Below are 20,799 nucleotides of genomic sequence, written 5' to 3' on the forward strand. Positions count from 1 at the left end.
TAATTTTGTGGTGGTATAAGAGAGGAGGCAAAGATCTTTCTTGCAGAGATAATGAGGCATTATGCTGCCCTATGTCTGTGGTAGGTATCAACTAACCCGATTAAAATGTATAAATATGGGATGGAAGAGTGAAGATCTTTATAAGGCACACAATGGAAGGATAAACCCTGTGAGAGCCTTCGGAGCCAATAGGAAGCAAGATATACGAAAGTGCCATAAGCACCCTAAACGGTACCACTGTGATGGGAGCGCTAAGGTACAGGTTACCCACAAGTCTAACCCCCAAAGAACGGCTTAGCCACTGGAAAGTCTGGCTCGAACTCCTAGTTGGGAAAGCTTTTTCAGCTGCCAAAATTTTTCAGTCACATGAAAACTGAGGTTGTCAGGCTTCCTTAAAATTCCGTTCTTCAAAAATAAGCCTCTCGTCCCTAGAGAGACTAATTAAAAACAAAAATCCATATTTCCAACCATCTATGCTTTTGGTCAGAAATACTCATGAGAAACTAGACTCTCAAATAAAAGGCTACTTAACAAATTAGTCAACACACCCTCCACCCTCTGGCACCACCAGCCCAATTTCCCCTGGAGTTTAACCCCACTGAGAGACGAAAGAAACATGTCTCAAGTGATTCACACCAAGAAGATACGTGGTTCCAAGCCACGGCACAGGGACTTGTGGTACTGTGACTACACATGGTATCTGTCACCCCTCAGGTGTTGTCTCACACCTTGAGGTTATTATCTGTCAGCCATCTTCAAAGATGGAGGCTTCATCTCCCTGTTTTCCCCTTCCCACCAATTCAGTTAAAGTTTGGAAAATGTCAGAGGGATTTAATACAAAATAGTATCAGAATTAATGATATAATGAGGTTTCCACCACTGAAAATTCATAAGCGGCTCCATGAATAAGAGATCTGAAGAACAATAAGAGCCAAGAGAAAGGGGTCATTTTATTAGTTTCCAAATATGACACGAGAAATCAGAAATTAATAGAAAAATGCCCTAACAGAAGATCACTAAATAACATTGTTAGAAATATGAATATAACCAAAGGGAAATTAATGATCAGAAACAGAGCACCATACCCTGCAGCTTTCAGAAAGAAACTCAGCAAGAACTCATTTATCTAGCACTGTAGGAGGCTGGGTTACTCAACATATTCGAGAGTTCACCCTGCTCATACCTTTAAGCAATAATACTGAATTTCAAACAGTGCATGAACAAAAATTAATCTCCCCATGATGATGGACAGAATTTGGAACATCAGTTATAATACCATGTGACCAAGGCACAGGTCTATTTTGTTTCTAAAAAACTGCTGTGATTTTTAAATATTCTTATGTACTTTTTACTGTTTTTTCTTTTCCCACAGAGTGCCTTCTTCTCAGGCTATCATTATATCAGCTCTAGTCTTGCCAACATCCTTACCTTTGACATCCTAACTTTACCCCATCTTCCAACGTGTTGTTTCTAACCTAATGGGAACTAGGACAGCAAGTACACACATTTGTAAGAATTCTAAGTGAAAGGTGGAAGGCATATGATGAAGGGCCTCCTAGTTTCTCCTACAGAATTAGCGTGTATGTGCTTTTAGGCATGAGTTTTATGGCTACCTCAAGCTACTTTTTTTTTTTTTAAGATTTTATTTATTTGAGAGAGAGAGCGAGAGAGTAAGCACAAGCAGGCAGAGGGGCAGAGGGAGAGGAAGAAACAGACTCACCACTGAGCAGGGAGCCCAATGTGGGGCTCGATCCCAGGATCCCAGGATCATGACCTGAGCCAAAGGCTGATGCTTAACCGACTGAGCCACCCAGGAGCCCCACGCTACTTCTAGGTCTTTCTCTACCTACTTCAAGATTCTCTGCCACGTCATGGAAAATGGAGATTTGACAAAACCTAATCTCCGAATACATGGAAAGTTCATATATTATGGGACAAGAAATACATTTTTATTTCACATCTTCCCCATGCTGCTGTGGTTGTGAACATACAGAGCTAAAAGGCCGCATGGTGAGAGAGCAAGATGAGGACATTAAAAACTACAACACAAGGGGAAGGAAAGCAGCTCTGAGAGCTGGCTGTGGTGCCCTGTGAACACTGAGAAGGCAACAACACGGACTTAGAAGACCACAGAACAGGCCAGGGTCAGATCCTGGAGGACCAACTATGTCATAGTAAGATTTCACATTTTGTTTTGATGGCAATCCGAAAGCACCGCCAGAACTGAACTATGAGTAGTAATACCAAGCAGTTTTTCGGTTTAAAAAATTATCCTGGCAAGAAGGAAGGGCTTCAAAGGAGCAAGAGGACACTCTGTCCTAGGGAGAAATGATGACAGTTTGAATAGGCAATGAGAACGGAGAAGAACTAATGGTTGGAGAGGTACTACAGGTGGCCCAGGGGATTTCACCTGAGGGTTGGGGGGATGGAGGGTGATGAGAGAGGGAGGGAAGACAGGAGCAGCTGTGGAAAATTAAAAAAGTAAATGCCAGAGAGGTTACCAAAAAAAGTCACTATAAAACTCGGCTACTGGATGTCTGTTCTACTTACAAAACTGGAGAAATAATTTACTATTTGATTATGGTAAAAAGAAGATAAAGCTGGCAAAAGAAAAGTCTAAGGACACAGGTATTTTACTAGAAATATAAGAGAGGAATTTCCCGTGCAAAACGTAAAAGATGAGGGGTGCCTGGGTGGCTCAGTCGTTAATCGTCTGCCTTCAGCTCAGGTCATGATCCCAGGGTCCCGGGATCGAGCCCCGCATCGGGCTCTGTGCTCAGCGGGAAGCCTGCTTCTCCCTCTCCCACTCCCCTGTTTGTGTTCCCTCTCTCCCTGTGTCTCTTTCTGTCAAATAAATAAATAAAATCTTTAAAAAAAACCATAAAAGATGAATAACTTCTTCTGATATCTGTATTATTTTATTACATCACTTAATATTGAAATATAATACTATATTCCAGAATGCTAAAAGGATAGTTTTCCTTTATTCCATATAATCTTTGACACTGAAGAGACTGGTTAGGCCATCCTCCCCATTTCTTCTCTTAACATTTCTGCCAGATGATGCCCCATTAATGAGGTTCTCACAACCACAAGAGGCAATTCATTTCATTTTTTGATAGTTCCAACTAATAAGTCCCTTTAAGGACAAAACTGATAAACAGTCTTTTTCACTTTGACAGAAAATCACTCCCCTGCAACTTCCACCAAGCATTTCCAAATACTATACCCTAGAGTTTCACATCATGAATCAGTTTTAACATCTACAAGGCAATTCTTAAAGCCCCTTCAAAAAAACAAAACTAAATCAAGCGGTTGATTTCTTCTACATGATAATCAATAACCAAGTCTTTTGGTCCTCGATATGACCTGTCATGTAGCTGTCAATCATGTAGGCTGTGTTTACCACATGCATGTATCTATCCAGTTATGGTTGCTTCATTGTTTTCACTGGCTTTAGGGCAGAAGATCTATGATAGCTGCCAGTCATGGGACTTATTTTCCTTGATTTACTGGCAAGAAATAAAAGTAACTTTCTTCTCCAATAATGATAAACATCTGAAATTTGGTCAACTCCATTGGAAGAATTTATTATTTTAAAAAGCTTACTTTCCTTTCTTTCTCATCTCTAATTTTGAATTGTGGTTATTGGTCAAAGATGTACAAGAGGTACTCGGGCTGTAAGTGCCAAATCCATTCACTCAAAAATACTACCTGTGCAGGAAATTTCTGTTATCTTTCTCAGTGAGACAGGACTCTATATAATGAAGACAATATTTTCTATTTTCTACTTTACAATTCAATCGGTTCAGTATTAGGCTTTGGAAAAATCACATTCAATATCTGCTATCATCACTATCATTCAATATTGTTCAGTGTTTCTAGTCAAACGAGAAAAAAAAATAAGTATATAGATTACAAGAGACAAAACTGGCCTTACCTGCAGAATAAGATTACCAACTTAGAAAATCAACCTAGAAACTACTGAAATGAATAAGATTTTCATGAAAGGACAATACACTGACTGAAATACAAAAATCACCATGCTTCTTGTTAAAAAAATGAAAAAACACAATAGAGAAGCCTTCCAGCTCAAGCTGATAGACTGAATATATGCTTTTGTATCTTTTCTTTCCCAAGACAGGAAATGAATACAAAAGGGAAAAAAACCTGTAACAGTCAAAACAACCAAGTTGGGGAGGGATAGCGATTACTAGACAAAAGAGACTAAAACAAGCGTTTTGTGGATGTGTGACGGAGATGCTGACTAAGAGCAGAAGCTAAAGCCCAGACACATGGGGGAGGGAGGTAGGGTGTACAAGGGAAGAGGAAGTTAATCTCTCCTGAGACCCCAGATGGGCTCACCAGCAGGTGCGGAAGGTGGGTGTAAGAACCGGGAGTGATAACAGGGGAATTAAATAAAGCAGCTGTACCAATTGCCCCACTTCCCCCAAATAAAAACACATCTTTCCAACCCTGACCCCAGAGACAATCCAGGCAAAGAAGACAGTCTATGATAAAACCATTCAAATTGCCTACAAAGATAGGTCTATTCTGTGAGGGTTGATGTCCAAAAAGCAAGCCTAGCTCATTTGTATATCGAGAGATACCCACCCCTTCATGCCTATGGACAGACTTCTCATCCAGACATCCTAAAACAAAGTCTCACCCATGTGCACAGATCTGCTCAACTTTTCCCACAGAGACGTCTACTGAGGAAAGAGACCTATAGGAAAACACCCACTCAGAGCTCCAAAATAATCAACAAGAAGAAAAAATATATATTACAAATGAGACAAACTATTGAAGAAACAGAGATGATTTACAGAATCGAGCTTTAAAAAAGCCTATTATTTTATAATATAAATAACTTTCATATTATATTGGTATACCCAGGACAACTAAAGAAGACATTGCACAACACAACAAAGTACAAAAAGAACAGAGCATAAGAAAAAAATTTATTACTGAAATTAAATTATTCAAAATAAGAATTAAAATTAAAAAGAGAGGAAATGTTCAAAATACTACAAGAACACAATGGGACAAAAACTAGATCGGAAAGGAGAGACACACAGAATCAATCTAGAAGGGCTATTATCCAACTGATAAGTTTTCTGAAAAGAAAATATACAAAAGAAAAAGGATACAATTATTTTTAAATAAGTAATAAGTTCCCAGAGGAAATGCATGAGAGGCAAAACAAGATGAGTGAAAGAGACTCACTCCAAGACGCACATCTATGGCATTTCAGTATAAAAGGACAAATAAATAAATAAATAAAAGTTTCCAGAAAAACAAACACACAGAACAATCATTTACAGAAAGGTGAAAATCACACTGGCATCACGCTTTCTTACCCCGATATAACACAAGTATATAGAAAGGCATTATCTTTAAACTCCTAAGTGAAAGTTACTGCAAACATAGAATTCTATATCCAGCCAAATATCAATCTAGTGTGAGTGCAAAACACACATTTTTTTCAAATGTGGGTGTCCCAAAAGCCTCCCACACCCACACAACTTCTGCTTGATGAAGTTAATTTGTATGTTCATTGGCAAAATGAGGGAGGAAACCATGAAAGGGAAAGTCACAAGACCCCGAAAACAGTGTCTTTTAAGAGTGCAATGGAGAAACATCCCTGAGGATGAATTTGCAGCATAGTTGCTGCAACTATGGTAGTGAAGACTGGAACAGAGGGCTCCTGGAGGGAAAGAAAAGTAGATTCCAAACGACAGTACTGATCTTCAAGATATGTTAAAGGCTGACTATGCTCTTTCAAGGAGAAAAGAAGAGGTAATTCGAAATTTTAAAAAATCCAGAACGATCCAAAAGAATGCTATGGCCCAAATATGAAGATCTAAAATGTGACAAGATTTTGTGGAATTAATGCACCATAAGAAAAGACAAACCATTTGTTCTAGAGGCCAAGAATATCTCCTTTTAGGTGCCTAGGGGCAGAGACAACTGGACTAAAGTTAAAAAGAAAAAAAAAAAAAAGGAATAAAATCTTACCCCCCAGGTCAGCTCAGTGGTAAAGAATGTTTATGTTGTCATAATACGATCAAGAGCATTTACTGGTTTTTAACTTTTAGAATCAAAAGTTTAGAAGGTTTAATTATGGTTATAGAAGGTTTAATTATGGTTATAGAACAATTTAATGTTATCAGTCTCAGCTATGTAAAAATAAATAGTTGATACAAAACAGGAATTGGAAGAGAAGAAAGAGGTGAAGACAGGAGTAGAGGGCATTAATGTCATCTTCTTACACAGTGAAATATGGAGGGATACTGAGAAAAGTTAATAGAACAAGATAAGAGATTTAAAAATTTATTAAAATCAAAAGACAATCAGTAGAAGAAATCAAATAACTCAGAATTGGAGAAATGATAAGGTGAAGCTAATAGGTAATGCAAGGGCATTGAATCTTCATGTGTCAGAGTGGGGAATAATTTTTAAAACTGATAAATGAAGGTATACATACATATGTAGATGTATATATACATTTGTAAATATGTGTGTATTAGACCTCTCTTATTGATAACCCAAAACTTTTGAACACATTCTCTACATTTTTTTTAAGATTTTATTTATTTATTTGAGAGGGAGAGAGTGGGTGAGATCACTAGCGGTGGGGGGAAGGGTAGAGGGAGAAGCAGACTCCCCGCGGAGCAGGGAGCCCGATGTGGGACTGGATCCCAGGACCCCGGATCATGACCTGAGCCGAAGGCAGACGCTTAGCCAACTGAGCCACCCAGGCGCCCCATTCTCCATATTCTGATAGTTTTTTACATTCTACCTTGAAGAAGTGAGATAGATAATTAAGGAAACGATTTACCAGTCTCGTCTCCATCATAGCTAAGATAAAGATGTAACCTAGGCACTGTCAATCAAACCCAGTTCATCAGTGAACTACATGAGGGACTGGGCAAGGGGAGTCCATTTTTCTGGCACAAGGTATGAAACATGTTTTTAGGTCGGGAGTCAGCAGCAACTGGCCTACTGACGTCGGCATATATGCAATTCACCCCAGCACATTAATGTTTTATGATGCTAAGAAACACAGTAAGAGGTAAAGCATAACCACAGAGCTGAGAGCCTCAGAGAAAAACAGTTCCATACACTATGCCTCTTGACTCAGGCTGGCCCATCTGCTCTGTTTTAGAAGTGTTTATTGCATGGTTCTCCCCAGCTTTTATGCATTTTGCCCTTGACTCAGCAGGTTCACTCCTTCCTGACTCAGGTCACAAACCCTTCCTTGCTCTAGTAACAAAGGGTTATATGTTTTGCGCTATCTGCCTAACCTACTTTTTTCCATAAACCCTGTTATTTTGGGTATCTGTTTAGAATCCGGGTCTTGGCAGAAATTAATAAAGTATTATAGCCAAAAATACCTATAGAATGTCTTAAAGATATGGAAGTGGCCATCAGAACAAAACAGAGAAGTGGTTAAAAGTGGCTGTGTTTAGGGGCGGGCCTAGAAACAGGGATGGAAAATACTGCTTCCCATTATATGCTCTGCTAAAATGTATGTGTTATTGACATGGTAATGTAGTACTCTAATTTGTTTAACCTCTTCCATCACACACAGAAAAGGGGAAAAAAAGGAAAAACTGTAATAACGATGATGCTATTCACAATAACAACAAAAATGCATAAAGTACTGAAAAATAAACTTAAGATGTGTAACAGCTATATAAGAAACCATGTAACTTAAAGATATAAAAGAAAACACAAACAGAGAGAAAACCAAGTTCTTGGAAGGAAAAGCAACAAAAGCATGTGACAAGGAGTGTGTGTATTTGGAAGGGTTGACTATCCATGACTGATAAGGGTGGTTTCAATTTTGGAATAGATAAATTACAGAAGTAAATGGTATTATTCTCTAATTTTACTTTTTAAAAACCATTGTAGACCACAGTTTAAATAAAGTTTTAAGTTAAATTATAACAGCTAGACACTGCAAAACCAGGGTATTATAATAGAAAAGGCAAGAAAAACTTACCAATTATAGCATAAATGCTACAATTTCCTAAATGTAAGTACCAGTTTTATGGCCATCAAAAAAACAAAACAAAACAAAACAAACAAACAAACAAAAACCAGAAAGTTAACAAATGTAGATTTCTTACATTATACCTAAAATGTTGAACTAAGAACACAAAGTACCTGTAAGCTTTTTTCACTATGAAATGAGGTAATGGATTTCTTTCTTTTCACTGCTATTTCTAACAGCAAAAGCGAATAGTTTCAACAAAATGAAAATCTTGAGTGAAACTCAAAGAATTTAAGCATATAAGGGGACACATTAAGTAGGATTAGAAATGGAAAAATATAATTATAAAATTTTATCTTGCTTTCTCCAGTTCCATATAGAAGGAAAAAAAATAATGCCAAATGAAATGAAATATGGTAGTGTGATTTACAAGGTGTACACAGTGTTTAGGAATGTTCTATTCTTTAAAAAATGTTATACAGGTGGGCAAATGTGAAAGAAAATTCTTGAAATGTTATAAAATATTTGCAAGCTCAAATTTAGAAGCAATTCATCAGTAAAATTCAAATGATAATTTTTAAAGCATGAAGTTAGATAATCGTAAAATAACTATTCTAACATGAGGCACAGTTATACTATGAAAATGTCAGCGTTCCAGAATTTAAGACCTAAGACTAAACTGCAGTTCTGCCACTCATTAGCTGAGTCCCTTCGGGAGGTTTCTAACCTTTCTAAGACACAGTTTCCTCATCTGTAAAATGGGAACAGAAATTCTTAGCATAGAGAATGGAAATGCCCCTATCGGAACACTTACAGTTCTGACAAGAGAGCCCCGCAGGAAAGAAACAGACCTGACCCCTCCTTGTGAACACATTGCAATCGCCAATATCTTGTACGCTTGCAAGTTACATTCAAATTACATCACAAATCACAGTCATTTCATCACATCTGAAAAATATTTACAAAGTCGGCTCAAACTCTGTGTGAGAAGCTGCATGTTATAATAAAAAGGCGGAGGTTGGGAGGCCAGCAACCTCATCAGCTGTGTGACCTAGAGCAAGTCACTCAGTTTTCTCACCTATAAAATAATGACGCTGACATCTAATTAGGAGAACTGCTGTGAATACTAAGGGAGATATGCATAAAACATGTTGTTTTAAACTCTTATTTACCACTCACCAGGTACTATGTCAAGCCTTGTTATATTACGTATATGACACAAAGTTAGATCAGAACCCAGGCATTATCCTAACCTTCTTCAAAACATACCTAAAACATAAGTCATACTAAAAATAGACCAGGTAGCAGGAGTGATACTCTCAGGATGTCTTTTCCCTGCAGAAATTACCAGTTTCTCCATTAATTTCTTTCACTGAAAAACCGACTCCTTACTACATATTTCATGCTATTTTTGAAATGCAATAATAAGATCATTCAACAAATATTTACTGAGTATCTTCTCTATACTGCACACTCTTCAAAATTCTGGGGGATAGAGTAATGAACAAAATTCACAAAACTCCCCTGCCCTCATGGAACTCCAAGGAATCATCCAAGGGCCCCCATGCAGGGCAGTAAATGTGGTCATCACATCCCAAGTACAGCATCCAAGAACCTAGAACGTGCTCCAATTAGTACAACTAACTAGTTGTGGTCGTGACAAAGAAAATCCTATATGAACAATGAGTTGTCAAAAGTGGAACAAAGTTCCAAATTGTCAGCCTTCCTATTGTGCAACAGAACAACAATTCTTATCAGACAGGATGACCCTGCCTTCCCTGCCTGCATCTCCACAAGGTCAACCCACATCCAAAATAATTCCAAACGAAAAATGGTATTTTCATTATTCCTAAAGGAAAGCACTTATTTTTACCCCAGACAGTATTAAGCCTAAGTTTTTGAATCATTTCTTAAATAGATTTTTGGTATCAGAAGCTTATAATAATGAAAGAAACATGTGAAATTTTAAATACACAACCTAAAATAACTTTACTTATACTCTACATCAGAAAAATATATACTACTCTCAACAACTAAACACACCATGCTAAATCAGTAATAATTTTAAACCTAAATATCCTTACACTGTCAAAGAGGCATGTAATTTTCATCTGGGCATATTCTTTGATTACATGTTTTTATCAAAAGCTCATTTAGAGAGTGAAAGAGCAGAGGGAGATTTCTAATTTGTTTTCAGTCTAATAAATCATCAGTTGTTCTGATAAACACATTAAAGAAAACATTTGGGTTACATTATAATATATGCTCTAGGAAAAAAGTGCTCTCATACTATTTATTCTGAACTACAACATAAAATATGCTTAATTTACAATGACAGAGCCAGGCCCCATTATGGAAACCTGGTGATATTAACCATGAAACTTGGCTTAAGAGAGGCCTCTAGTGGTTATAGGTAATTACTTAGCTCCCCTTCCTGCCCCCACACTCTGGTAATGCTCTTTTTCTCATTCATTCTCCTGTTCCCTCCCCTCTACCTCACGGGTTAAAAGCTTCAAGCAAAAGAGCTAGTATTCAACCAGTGAATCATTCAATCAGGTCCAAGAAGTTGACTAAAAAAAATGTATGTAACTGGGACTACTAAGCCATTATAGATTCTCTAAAGGCAAATTCTCCAACCTCCCCACAAAACCAATTTAGAGCCATTCAGTACAAAATACAGACCCTAAATGTTAACCTTGCAAGTGTTAGTAATCTTACTAAAAATGAAATCTAAGGTAATCTAAATCTAAGTCGACCTTGTGGAAATAAAAACAAACCTAAAGGCTACAAAATTATAATTAAAGTCATAAAATAGAACCCATATGTTTTTATGTTTATCTTCAATGGTACTTTGGGTCTTCTACACCTCTTTTGCACTATTCACAAATACACTAACACCAGGTGCAAAAAGAGAGAGTAAGCAAACTTGGTTCTTTATATATAAATGATTAGCCACACCCAGATGACCAAGGTTTAACTTCTTCCCAGTTCCACTCCTACAATATCCCTTTCCTTTTTTATTGAAGGACTCTGCCCCCGGAACCTTCCCACCTCCACCCCACCTGCCAGCCTTAGAACCTGCCTTACCTTTATCCAGGGTCCCAATGAAGTCTTTCGAAGAATGGAAAGGGCTGGAGTAAAAGGACAGAAGAGGATGCTAAATGCTCCCTCCCAACTGCAGTCACTTCCTCGTGCCACAGCGAACCTACTTCTGATTTCTGTCCCACGTTGTAGTGCCACGGAGGCCTTGTCCTGCTCCTAGGATACCCCCAAAATACTGAGACTATAGGTGCCCCAACATGTAGCCATGCAACAACCATTTGCATCGATGGGCACATCATCAACTTTTGCTACATAATTCAGGTCAGAAAGAGAAAAGAGAGGGAAAGCAAGAGGGAGGGAGAGAGGAAGTTCCTTTCTATATCACTTCCAAATTTTGTTAAGAATTTAAAAGGTAACAACCCACCTCCTGAGTACCTCAAAAAAAGCAGATTACTTTGGGGGAGGAGGGAGAGGCTTTGAGACAGTATCTCGTACCAATATGTTTGAACAGAGAAAACCCCTGATCAGAAGCAGTGCATAAGAGCTGTGATGGATGTTAAAAGTCACAGGTCACTCCTGGGATCAGTAGGAAGACCAGAGGGAATGGGGCCCAGGCTGCCCTCTTCCAGCTCTGAAGTCCATGACAATGACCCACCTGGCAAAACAGGCAAGGAAATAAGAGGAGAAAGGTTCTGAAAAACCCAAATTAGTATCATAAGGTTTGAAGAGTAAAGCATGTGTTCTTGATTCATGAGAAATCACTACAGGCCTTCCCTGGCCAATATACATGTCTCAGTTATAAAGTTTGGTCATCTGGATCCCATGCACAGCTGGCAATAATGTGACAGCAAAAGATAAAAGAAAATTTAAATTTAAAGAGCCTTAAAACCATGAAATTAAGCACAGAAATATATCAATGAAGTAAACAACTATATACCTCAATAAATGTAAATGTCTTAACACAGTGTAACAACCCATGTTCATTTGGACTAAATTATTTTTGAAAGATGAAATTATATACATTATGTTTTCCTTGAGAAAAGTGAAAAGGTTTTGGAAATACTGACATTCAAAAGGTTAAGAAGTTTTAAAAGCTGCTACCCAGAAATAGTAACTCTCATCTATGCAGAAAATTACCATAAGAACTCAATTCTCAGAAATTATAAGATAGCTAGCTAAGGTTTGCTGTAGTCACTTTCACTTTGCTTTTTAGGATAAATTGGTCCTAGTCTAATGAGAATTCAAATGATACTTTCTATATATCTTTATGAAAAATGGACAACTGTTAAGAAAAATAAAACACAAGGTCAAACTAAAACTTAAGACTAGAATAAATGCTTCAGTTTAAAACAGATTTATTCATAAAGCAATATTCTAGAGTTACTTTTTCAACTTTTGTATAAGCACCAAAAATAAGAAAAAGTACCAAATTCAAAATATTTCAATTTTAAACAGTTTCATCATCAAACTTTCTTTTGCTGATATTCATAATAATTGCATAGCAAATATCTACTGAATACCAAACCAAGTCAGGCATTTTTTTCAGGTACTGAGAAGTCATCAGTAAGCCAACAGACAAAAACCCCTACCCTCACAGAACTTACCTCCTAACGGGGGAAGAAAAATTGACAATATAAATAATAAAGTTACATAATATGTTAGATCATTTCATCTCTCTAGAAAAAAAGGAAGGAGGGGTAAAAGGGAGTCTTGGTGAGAGGGATGGTATCCAGTATTAAGTAAATGGGTCAGAGGCCTTGAAGGAGAAAATGGTATTTGAGTGGTGACCTAACAGTCACTTGGTTGAGAGTCAATGAAGAGCAGTTTCTGAAGGGTGGATGGTGGTGGGCTATGGAAGGTGGTGAGACAAGGTAAATCCCTGTAGACCATGGTAAGAAATTTGACTTTTCCACTAAATTTAATGGGAAACTATTGAGGCCTTTTGAGACCAGAAGGAACATGATGTGACTTGCATTTGAAAGGATCAATTCTGCCTATGACACGGAAAGGGCAGAAGCGAGACAGTACTTTGAGGCTATGGCCAAAAGCCAGGTGAGAAATGCTAGCAGTTGGGGCCAGGATCAAGAGTAACAGCATTCGAGCTGGTGGTCAGATTTTGGACATACTGTGTAGGCAAAGCCAGCAGGATCTGCTTTGGAATTGAATGTGGGCAGGCAGAAGATGAAAGAAAGAGAGAAATCAAAAACAGCTCCAAGGTATAAAGGCAAACCCTTATTTATTTCAATAATTAGCATAATTTAATTTCAAATAAAGTATAAGCATGTCAAAGCTCTGTGTCAATGCTCTCTATAAACATGTGGAAATCACCTACACCTTGTAAACTGTCATTTTTCTTTCCTTTTTGGACTGTTGTATGTAGTTGATTTTAAGTTGAAGGACAGTATTATTCTTGAATTCTGAGTTTCTTTCAAAGACTGTCATTCTCCTGCCAAAATCAAGTTCTTCTTTTCCATAGGGAGCTTCTCTGAATTTCTACACATTAAAAAAAAAAAAAAAAAAAAAAAAATTTCAAGTTGGACAGTACCTCAAGCCTAACTCTGTGCCTGGCCACTGTTTTAACTTTGTAGCTCGCTTTTTAACTCACTTTGAATGTGGTCTGTATCTCAGCAGGAAAATCTATTCAAGCCCTCAACACTTAGCCGTGGTTCTTATTCTTGGGGAGCTTGAGAAGAACAGCACTACTTAGGAGTATGGGTTTCTGGCTGAATGACCAAAAAACCTCCTCCAGGTCAGAGCACACCAAGGCTCTCTCTGTCTATAAAAAGGCTCACTACATTATAAATACAAGGAAATTAATCAATGGCAGCACAGTGGTCTATCTCTACCCCAGTACAATGCTGTAATGACGATAACCTTACAACACATCTTGATTATAACACATTGGATAACTAAGTCCTGCAGCTTTATTCTTCAAGATTGCCTTGGCTATTCGTGGCCTTACAACTGATTAATAGGGTATGTGAGCTTCAGTTTGCTTGCATCTTCTCTAATTTCTCTGAATAATGTTTTGGGATTTTCTGCACAGTTGTTACATATGCAGCATTCAATTTCACCCTAGATGTTTGATTTTTTGATGCTCTTTCAAATGTTATCAATTTATTTTCTATTTGTTGCTGGTATATAAAAATACAATTATTGTATATTGACCTTGTTTCCAGGGGCGTTGGTAAACTCAATTCTAATGATTTGCCCATAGATTCCACTAGATCTTCCTACATACAAATCACGTTACCTATGAGTAGTAAGTTTTACTTCTTTCTAATCCATATGATTTTTGTATCTCTTGCCCTTATGTAAGGGCATCCTTGTTATATTCTTGATCTCAACAGGAAAGCAGTCAAAATTTCAGTAGGAAATATAATTTCTGCTGCAGGCTTTTTACAGCTATTCATAGCTACAAGATAAAGCTACTCTTTATCAGACTAATAGAATTCCCTTCTATTTCTAGGTTACTAAGAAATTTTCATTATGAATGGATATTGACTTTAATAAATGTTTTTCTGTATTATGAAGATCATCATGACTGTTTTTCCCATTTTCTGTTCATGAGGGAAATTGCATCAACCACTGTGTGAATGTTTGTGAATGTCAAACACCCCTTGCATATTTGAAATAAACCCTCACCTTTATCTTTTTATATATTGTTGAATTTGACTTTCCAATATTTTGATTTTTACATCTACGTTCATAAAATGTGTGTATAATTTTGCTTTATATATTGTCCAAAACAGATTTGATATGAAGATTATGCCAGCCTTATATAAAGAATTTGGAAGTTTTCCCTCTTGTTCTATTTTCTGTAAGAATTTGCGTAAGAACTGTGTTCTAAAGAATTCACCAGTAAAGCCCTATGGGTCTAGGGTTTTCCTTATATAAGCATTAATAAAAACAGATTCAGTTTGATATATGACTATTGAGGTTTTCTAATTTTTATTTTTGAAAACACTGTATTTCCTAGGAATCTGTCCATTTCACCCAAAACTTATTTGTAAAATCATTCAGGATATCCTCTTAGTATATAGTCTGTAGACTTTGCGATTTCCCCTTCTTCATACCTGATATTTGTCATTCGTGTTTGCCGTTTTTTTCCATTAGTCTTGCTAAAGGTTTATCAAGTACATTAGTCTCTTCAAAGATCTCATTTTAACTTAATTATCTCTATTATACATTCTGTTTCACTGATTTCTGCTCTTTATCACTGTATTTATCCTATTTTCTCTAGATTTAATTTTCTTTCTGGAGATGGAAATTCAAATCACTAATTTTTTTGTTCTTATCCCTGTTTTCTAAATATATGTATTTACAGCCATACAGCTCTCTCCAAGCATGGCTTTACCTGAATCTTGAAATTTATTTTAGTACCTTCATAACCCTTCAGTTCAGTATTTTTCTAATTTCTGTTGCAGTTTCTTTTACAATCTATGATTTAAATGTAAATTATTTAATTTGTAGGAATTTGAGGATTTTCCAGTTTTTTCTCAATTTCTAACTGAATTCTACTATTGTCCAAACATACTCTAAATGACTTCAAATATCTGAAGTTTAAGATTATATTTATGTCCTAGCATTTGGTCAATTTTGATAAATGTTCCATATTCAACTGAACTAGGCATATTGTGGCATTTCATAATGTATATAAATATCAAATCACTACATTATACACCGGAATCTAATACTGTATGTCAATTATTCTTCAGCGAAAAAAAAAAGAATAATTTCTTATATAGTTGAGTACACAATTAGGACAAGTTTGCTAACTGTTCAGATCTTCTATATACTCACTGATATTACCTGCTTGTTTGATCAGTTTTAAAGAGAGGGGTGTCAAGGTCTCCCACTATGATTGTGGATATGTTTACATCTCCTTTTAGTTTTGTATTTTGTTTTGCTTTATGTATTTTGAAATTATGCTATCGATGACGTAATAGATTTAAGACTGTGATATCTTCGGGGCACCTGAGTGCTCAGTTGGTTAAGCGTCTGCCTTCAGCTCAGGTCATGATCTCAGGGTCCTGGGATTGAGCCCCACATTGGGCTCCCTGCTCAGTGGAGAGCCTGCTTCTCCCTCTCCCACTCCCCCTGCTTGTGTTCCCTCTCTCGCTCTCTCTCTCTCTCTGTCAAATAAATAAATAAAATCTTAAAAAAAAAAAAAAAGACTGTTATATCTTCATAGCAGATTGATTCCTTCAGCATTATGAACTGTTCTTTGTTTCTAGTAATGCTTCTTGCCTTAAAAGCTTGATTTGAAATTAGTATGGCTACACCAGAGGTCTTTTTTTTTTTCATCCCTTTCACATTTTCTGTGTCCCTATATTTAAAGGCTCTATCTCTTAAGCTGGACATTGGTGCTATTCTTTAAGGAAGTCTGACAATCATTGGCTTTTACTAGATTTAATTCATTTGTTTTTAATTACTTATATACTTAGGTTTATAGCTGTCATCTATCTGTTTTCTACTGACACACCTGTTTTGCTTTGGGTTTTTTTTGTTTTGTTTTTTTGGGTTTTTGTTTTGTTTTTTTTTTTACATATTTTCCTTTCTTTTAGTTTAACCAAATACTTTATTAATCTATAGGTCCCTTTTTAACTTGCTGGATATATACTTTCACTATTATTTCAGTTGTTACAACATGCATCCCTAACTTACTATAATCTAGTAAAAATATTACATTTAAAATCCTAGAACAACAGAATACTACAACCCCATGAAACATGGATTCTATACCCCTGGGTTCTCAGTTTCTAGTTGAGACTTACTCGGCAGGTGCCCCCAAGTAAAAAAAGCCAATTTACTACTCACTTCAGAGCTTTCAACTCTCCTCGCTGATGTTCTTAAGCCACCCCAATTCCCAGGGTAGGTCTCTGTCTCCTAGGCACTTCAAAACTTAGGAATTTTTGTTCTGCTTTTCAGAGGCTTCCAGCTTAGCTCTCAGGTCCAGAATTGATGAACTATGGTTCTTGGACCCACTCAGGTCTCCAATATTGTAGCTTCCCTGAGCAACATTCAAACACTCTGCTGCTCTCCGTCCCCAAGCAATTTTTCAGGATTATAACTTCCAAACAATGCTTCAAGGCTCAAGCAAAAAGTATGACCACATTTTTTAAAACACAGTTAAATTAAGACTACATTAACCAATTCCTCAACTGTCCCAGAGTCATTTTACTATGCATAGTGTGCTAATGTCTACGTATGTTCAATAAGTATTTATTTTTTTATCTTTAATAGGCTTTTCTTGATTAGGTATTCCAAAAGATGCATTTGGGTGCTGAGCTTAACATGTCATGAAAAAAGCTGAGGGATCTAATTTTATCATAAAACAAAAAGAACCAATAAAACACAGCACTAACTGAAAAAGATAATAAACATAAATTTTGAAGGGCGCTTGGGTGGCTCAGTCGTTAAGCATCTGCCTTCGGCTCAGGTCATGATACCAGGGTCCTGGGATCGAGCCCCCCATCAGGCTCCCTGCTCAGCGGGAAGCCTGCTTCTCCCTCTCCCACTCCCCCTGCTTGTGTTCCCTCTCTCTCTGTCTCTCTCTCTGTCAAATAAATAAATAAAATCTTTAAAAAACCACACAATTTTGATTACTACAGAATTCATAAAGAAAAACTTGACTGTAGTTAAACAAAAAAAAAAGAAGCCTCACTTTTAATGAGGTTTAGCTATAGGGTCCTCTCCTTTAAAGTCATCTCCAAATCCTAGAAAGATGTCACGTATCAAAACTTTTCTTTGACACATGAAAGGAAAATAGAAGATTACCATGGTCAACAATGAAGAGTCACAGAACCCAAAGTAATCAAGAAATGACAAGCTGGCTTTCACTGCTGTAACTAGAGGGTCATCAACTAGAAAAATAACATGATGAAAGCATCCCAACACAAGACTAAAAGGATGAGGCTAGCGAGTCAGAGATTTGATGCATCACCTTTTCATTCAGGAGCGGTCTCTAGTGTCCTCTTTCATCTTTTCCAGTAGTAAAGAGCCCCAAGGAAATAGGATCCACATCCCAGGATCACACAAAGATGCAACCAGTAGATTTACTAAAGGGGGGAGGGGGTGTACCACACAAGCAAAGTTATGTAGAGATAAATATAAATAAATAATTTCTCCCTTCTTTCTTCCTCTCTCTTCACTGTACCTTCACAATTAAGCTTGCAGTGTTGTTATATTTGTGTTTTACCATAAGCTGTTTGGATGTATAAAGTATATAAAAATGTAAATAAAATTTAAAACTACTTGCCCCAACCATTTAACAGTGCCCCCACTGCACCATAACAAAACATTATATCTCCACAGAAAAGCACCATTCACTTTATAAATACAAACCCCAAGAATAAATGGAGGATACAGTTGCAAAGAAGAAGCCCACTCTGGGGCAAAGGCTCTCAGCTCTGGCTTAACCATAATGTGGAATATTTGGCTACTTGAAAGAAAACCCAGTGCCTGACTTGATTTGAAAAAGCCTGCAAGAAGCATTACTCTCGTTCAACCTAAAATACTGCTTATGATGGAAACTATAAAGACTTAGAATATCGTTGAAGCCATCCGTAACCATGTCAAGTGTTTAGATGATGTCAAGTGAGTCTACACAACATTTCCTATAACAAATCTTAAGTCTTCCAATAAATTATAAAACAATCTTTACCTAAACACCCTATGCTATATTTTTACAGCAGTAGGAGCTGCAGGTTATTTTCACATGACTAACCTAAGAAACAGCCTATAAAAGCTATGAGAATACTAAAGTTCTTAAAAAATAATATAAAATACCCTAGGTTTCAGGACTCACTTGCTATAACAGTAAATCAAGAAAAAGTAAGACACGCAACATTACTTAAACTTTAGTAGATAAGACCATCACAAAAATAGAGCCTAATCCTCCTTATATACCACAATGGAAACAGATGAACTTTGGTTTATCTCTACATTAATATGAAAGCTATCAGTTATAACCGAGTAAATGAGAACTGAACTGTATTCCTGAGAGGGGACTATCAGGAATTTGCTCAGATGGAAAACTATGAGCAGACAGAATCCCACAACATAACATTCAAACTGTGATTCACAGTATGAAGACTATGTAGAGAGGGTTTTTGGTTTTTTTTTTTTGCTTTGTTTTGTTTTTTAAATAATCCATCTCCATCTCTTTTGGAGAGGAGACAAATGAAAATTCAGCCAAACCATTTAGTTGACTCTATCAAACCTTGCTTATCGAACCATAACCCATAAGTAGTTAAAAACACAGGTGACCTCAACAACCTGATATGCTTTCATTTGCACTACTCCATTACTTCCACAGCTCAACCCAAGCTGGCTGCATGAAGGACACAGTTCTGTAATATTTTAAACAAAGAACTATGGGAGGGAAAAACCCTCAAGTGATTGGTTTGCTTGAGCATTAAGCTGATTCTACAACATATGTTTCTGTCATGGTGTAAATTTTAAAGTTTTCAATCAGTTGAAAATACTCATGAACTCAAAATTTCAAAACAATTCTTTGCAAACTGCCAACAAATCTGGCCCACAGATTTAAGGAAATGACACTCTTTCAACATTATATTCATACCTTGCAAACTGTATCCATGTCCCAAGGTAGGATAGTCCTCAGATCAATGACTTCACAAGACACTCCAAGCTTCTCTTGAGCCATGGAAGCCACCTCTCGGATCACATGAACCTGAAATAAAAATAGCAGAGAATAACTACAAAGATTCAGACCCAAAAAGTCAGCTGAATTCTGACATCATTAATAGAAACAGTGTTTAAAGTCAGAGGAACTTATTTGCAATGGAGAATTAAATTTGTTTTAGATATGTTGAACCCCAATTCCCCCAAAGTAATCAAACACAGAGGTCTAGAAAATAGTTGGAAAGATGTCCTTAATTTCAGGAAAGGAAAGCAGTCATTGATAGAGACACTGATTCTAAAGATATCAGCACACAGAAAGTAAAGTCAGAGGAGTAGGTTGAGTTTCTAGAGAAAGCATGTGGAGGGAGAAGTAAAGGGCAGAACTTACAGGACCCTGCAGAGGACCAACATTTAAGGAGAAAATGGAGAAGGAGGAACTCACTTGAAGAAGAAGAAGAAGAAGAAGAAGAAGAAGAAAAAGGAGGAGGAGAAGGAGAAGAGGAAGAAGGAGAGGAAGAAGAAGAAGAAAAAGAAGGAGGAGGAGGAGAAGAGGAAGTAGAAGAGAAAGAGGAAGAAGAAGAGGAAAAGGAGGCAGCGCCTGGGTGGCTCAGTCAGTTAAGCAACCAACCCTTGATTTGACCTCAGGTCATGATCTCAGGGTCATGAGATTGAGCCCTGAGTCAGGCTCTACACCCAGCGTCCAGCCTAAGATTCTCTCGCTTTCCCTCTGCTCTTCCCCACCACTCATGCTCTCTCAAAAAAGGAAGGGAGGAAGGGAGGGAGGAATGGAGAGAGGGAGGGAGGGAGGGAGGAAGGAAGGGAGAAAGGAAGAAAGGAAGAAAGGAAGAAAGGAAGAAAGGAAGAAAGACCGACCAGGAGACAATGTATGCCAGAAACTAAAGAAGAAAGGGTTTCACAGAAACGGCAGCCAGCATCGTACACCGTGGCAATATGGGGTAAGGGTTGGATTTAAAAATTAGAAAATTAGGAAAATTAGGAATTATTAACAAGAATAGTTTTAGTAAATTAGTGGGGACAAATCTCATAAGGTACAAGAACATAAGGAAGTTAAGGAATTAAATACAGGTAGTAGAAAACGTTGTTCAAGT

General features: G+C 37.1%; 1 protein-coding gene across 9 annotated transcripts in view; it reads right to left on the reverse strand.

The window, feature by feature from the left end:
• BCKDHB (branched chain keto acid dehydrogenase E1 subunit beta) overlaps positions 1–20,799 on the reverse strand; it is a 206,941-nt gene that overhangs the window by 114,652 nt on the left and 71,490 nt on the right. For 5 of the 9 annotated variants that reach the window (XM_036073139.2, XM_036073147.2, XM_036073141.2 and 2 more), the window contains exon 8: positions 19,629–19,739. In XM_036073139.2, the coding sequence (XP_035929032.1) occupies positions 19,629–19,739 (111 nt within the window). Of the gene's footprint in view, positions 1–13,260; positions 13,535–17,987; positions 18,103–19,628; positions 19,740–20,799 lie in introns of those variants that run through there. The other 4 variants (XR_013441199.1, XR_013441198.1, XR_004911153.2 and 1 more) reach the window with 3 other exon arrangements.

This window comes from Halichoerus grypus, chromosome 9, assembly GCF_964656455.1.
Source record: "Halichoerus grypus chromosome 9, mHalGry1.hap1.1, whole genome shotgun sequence".
In the NCBI taxonomy this organism is placed as follows: Eukaryota; Metazoa; Chordata; class Mammalia; order Carnivora; family Phocidae; genus Halichoerus; species Halichoerus grypus.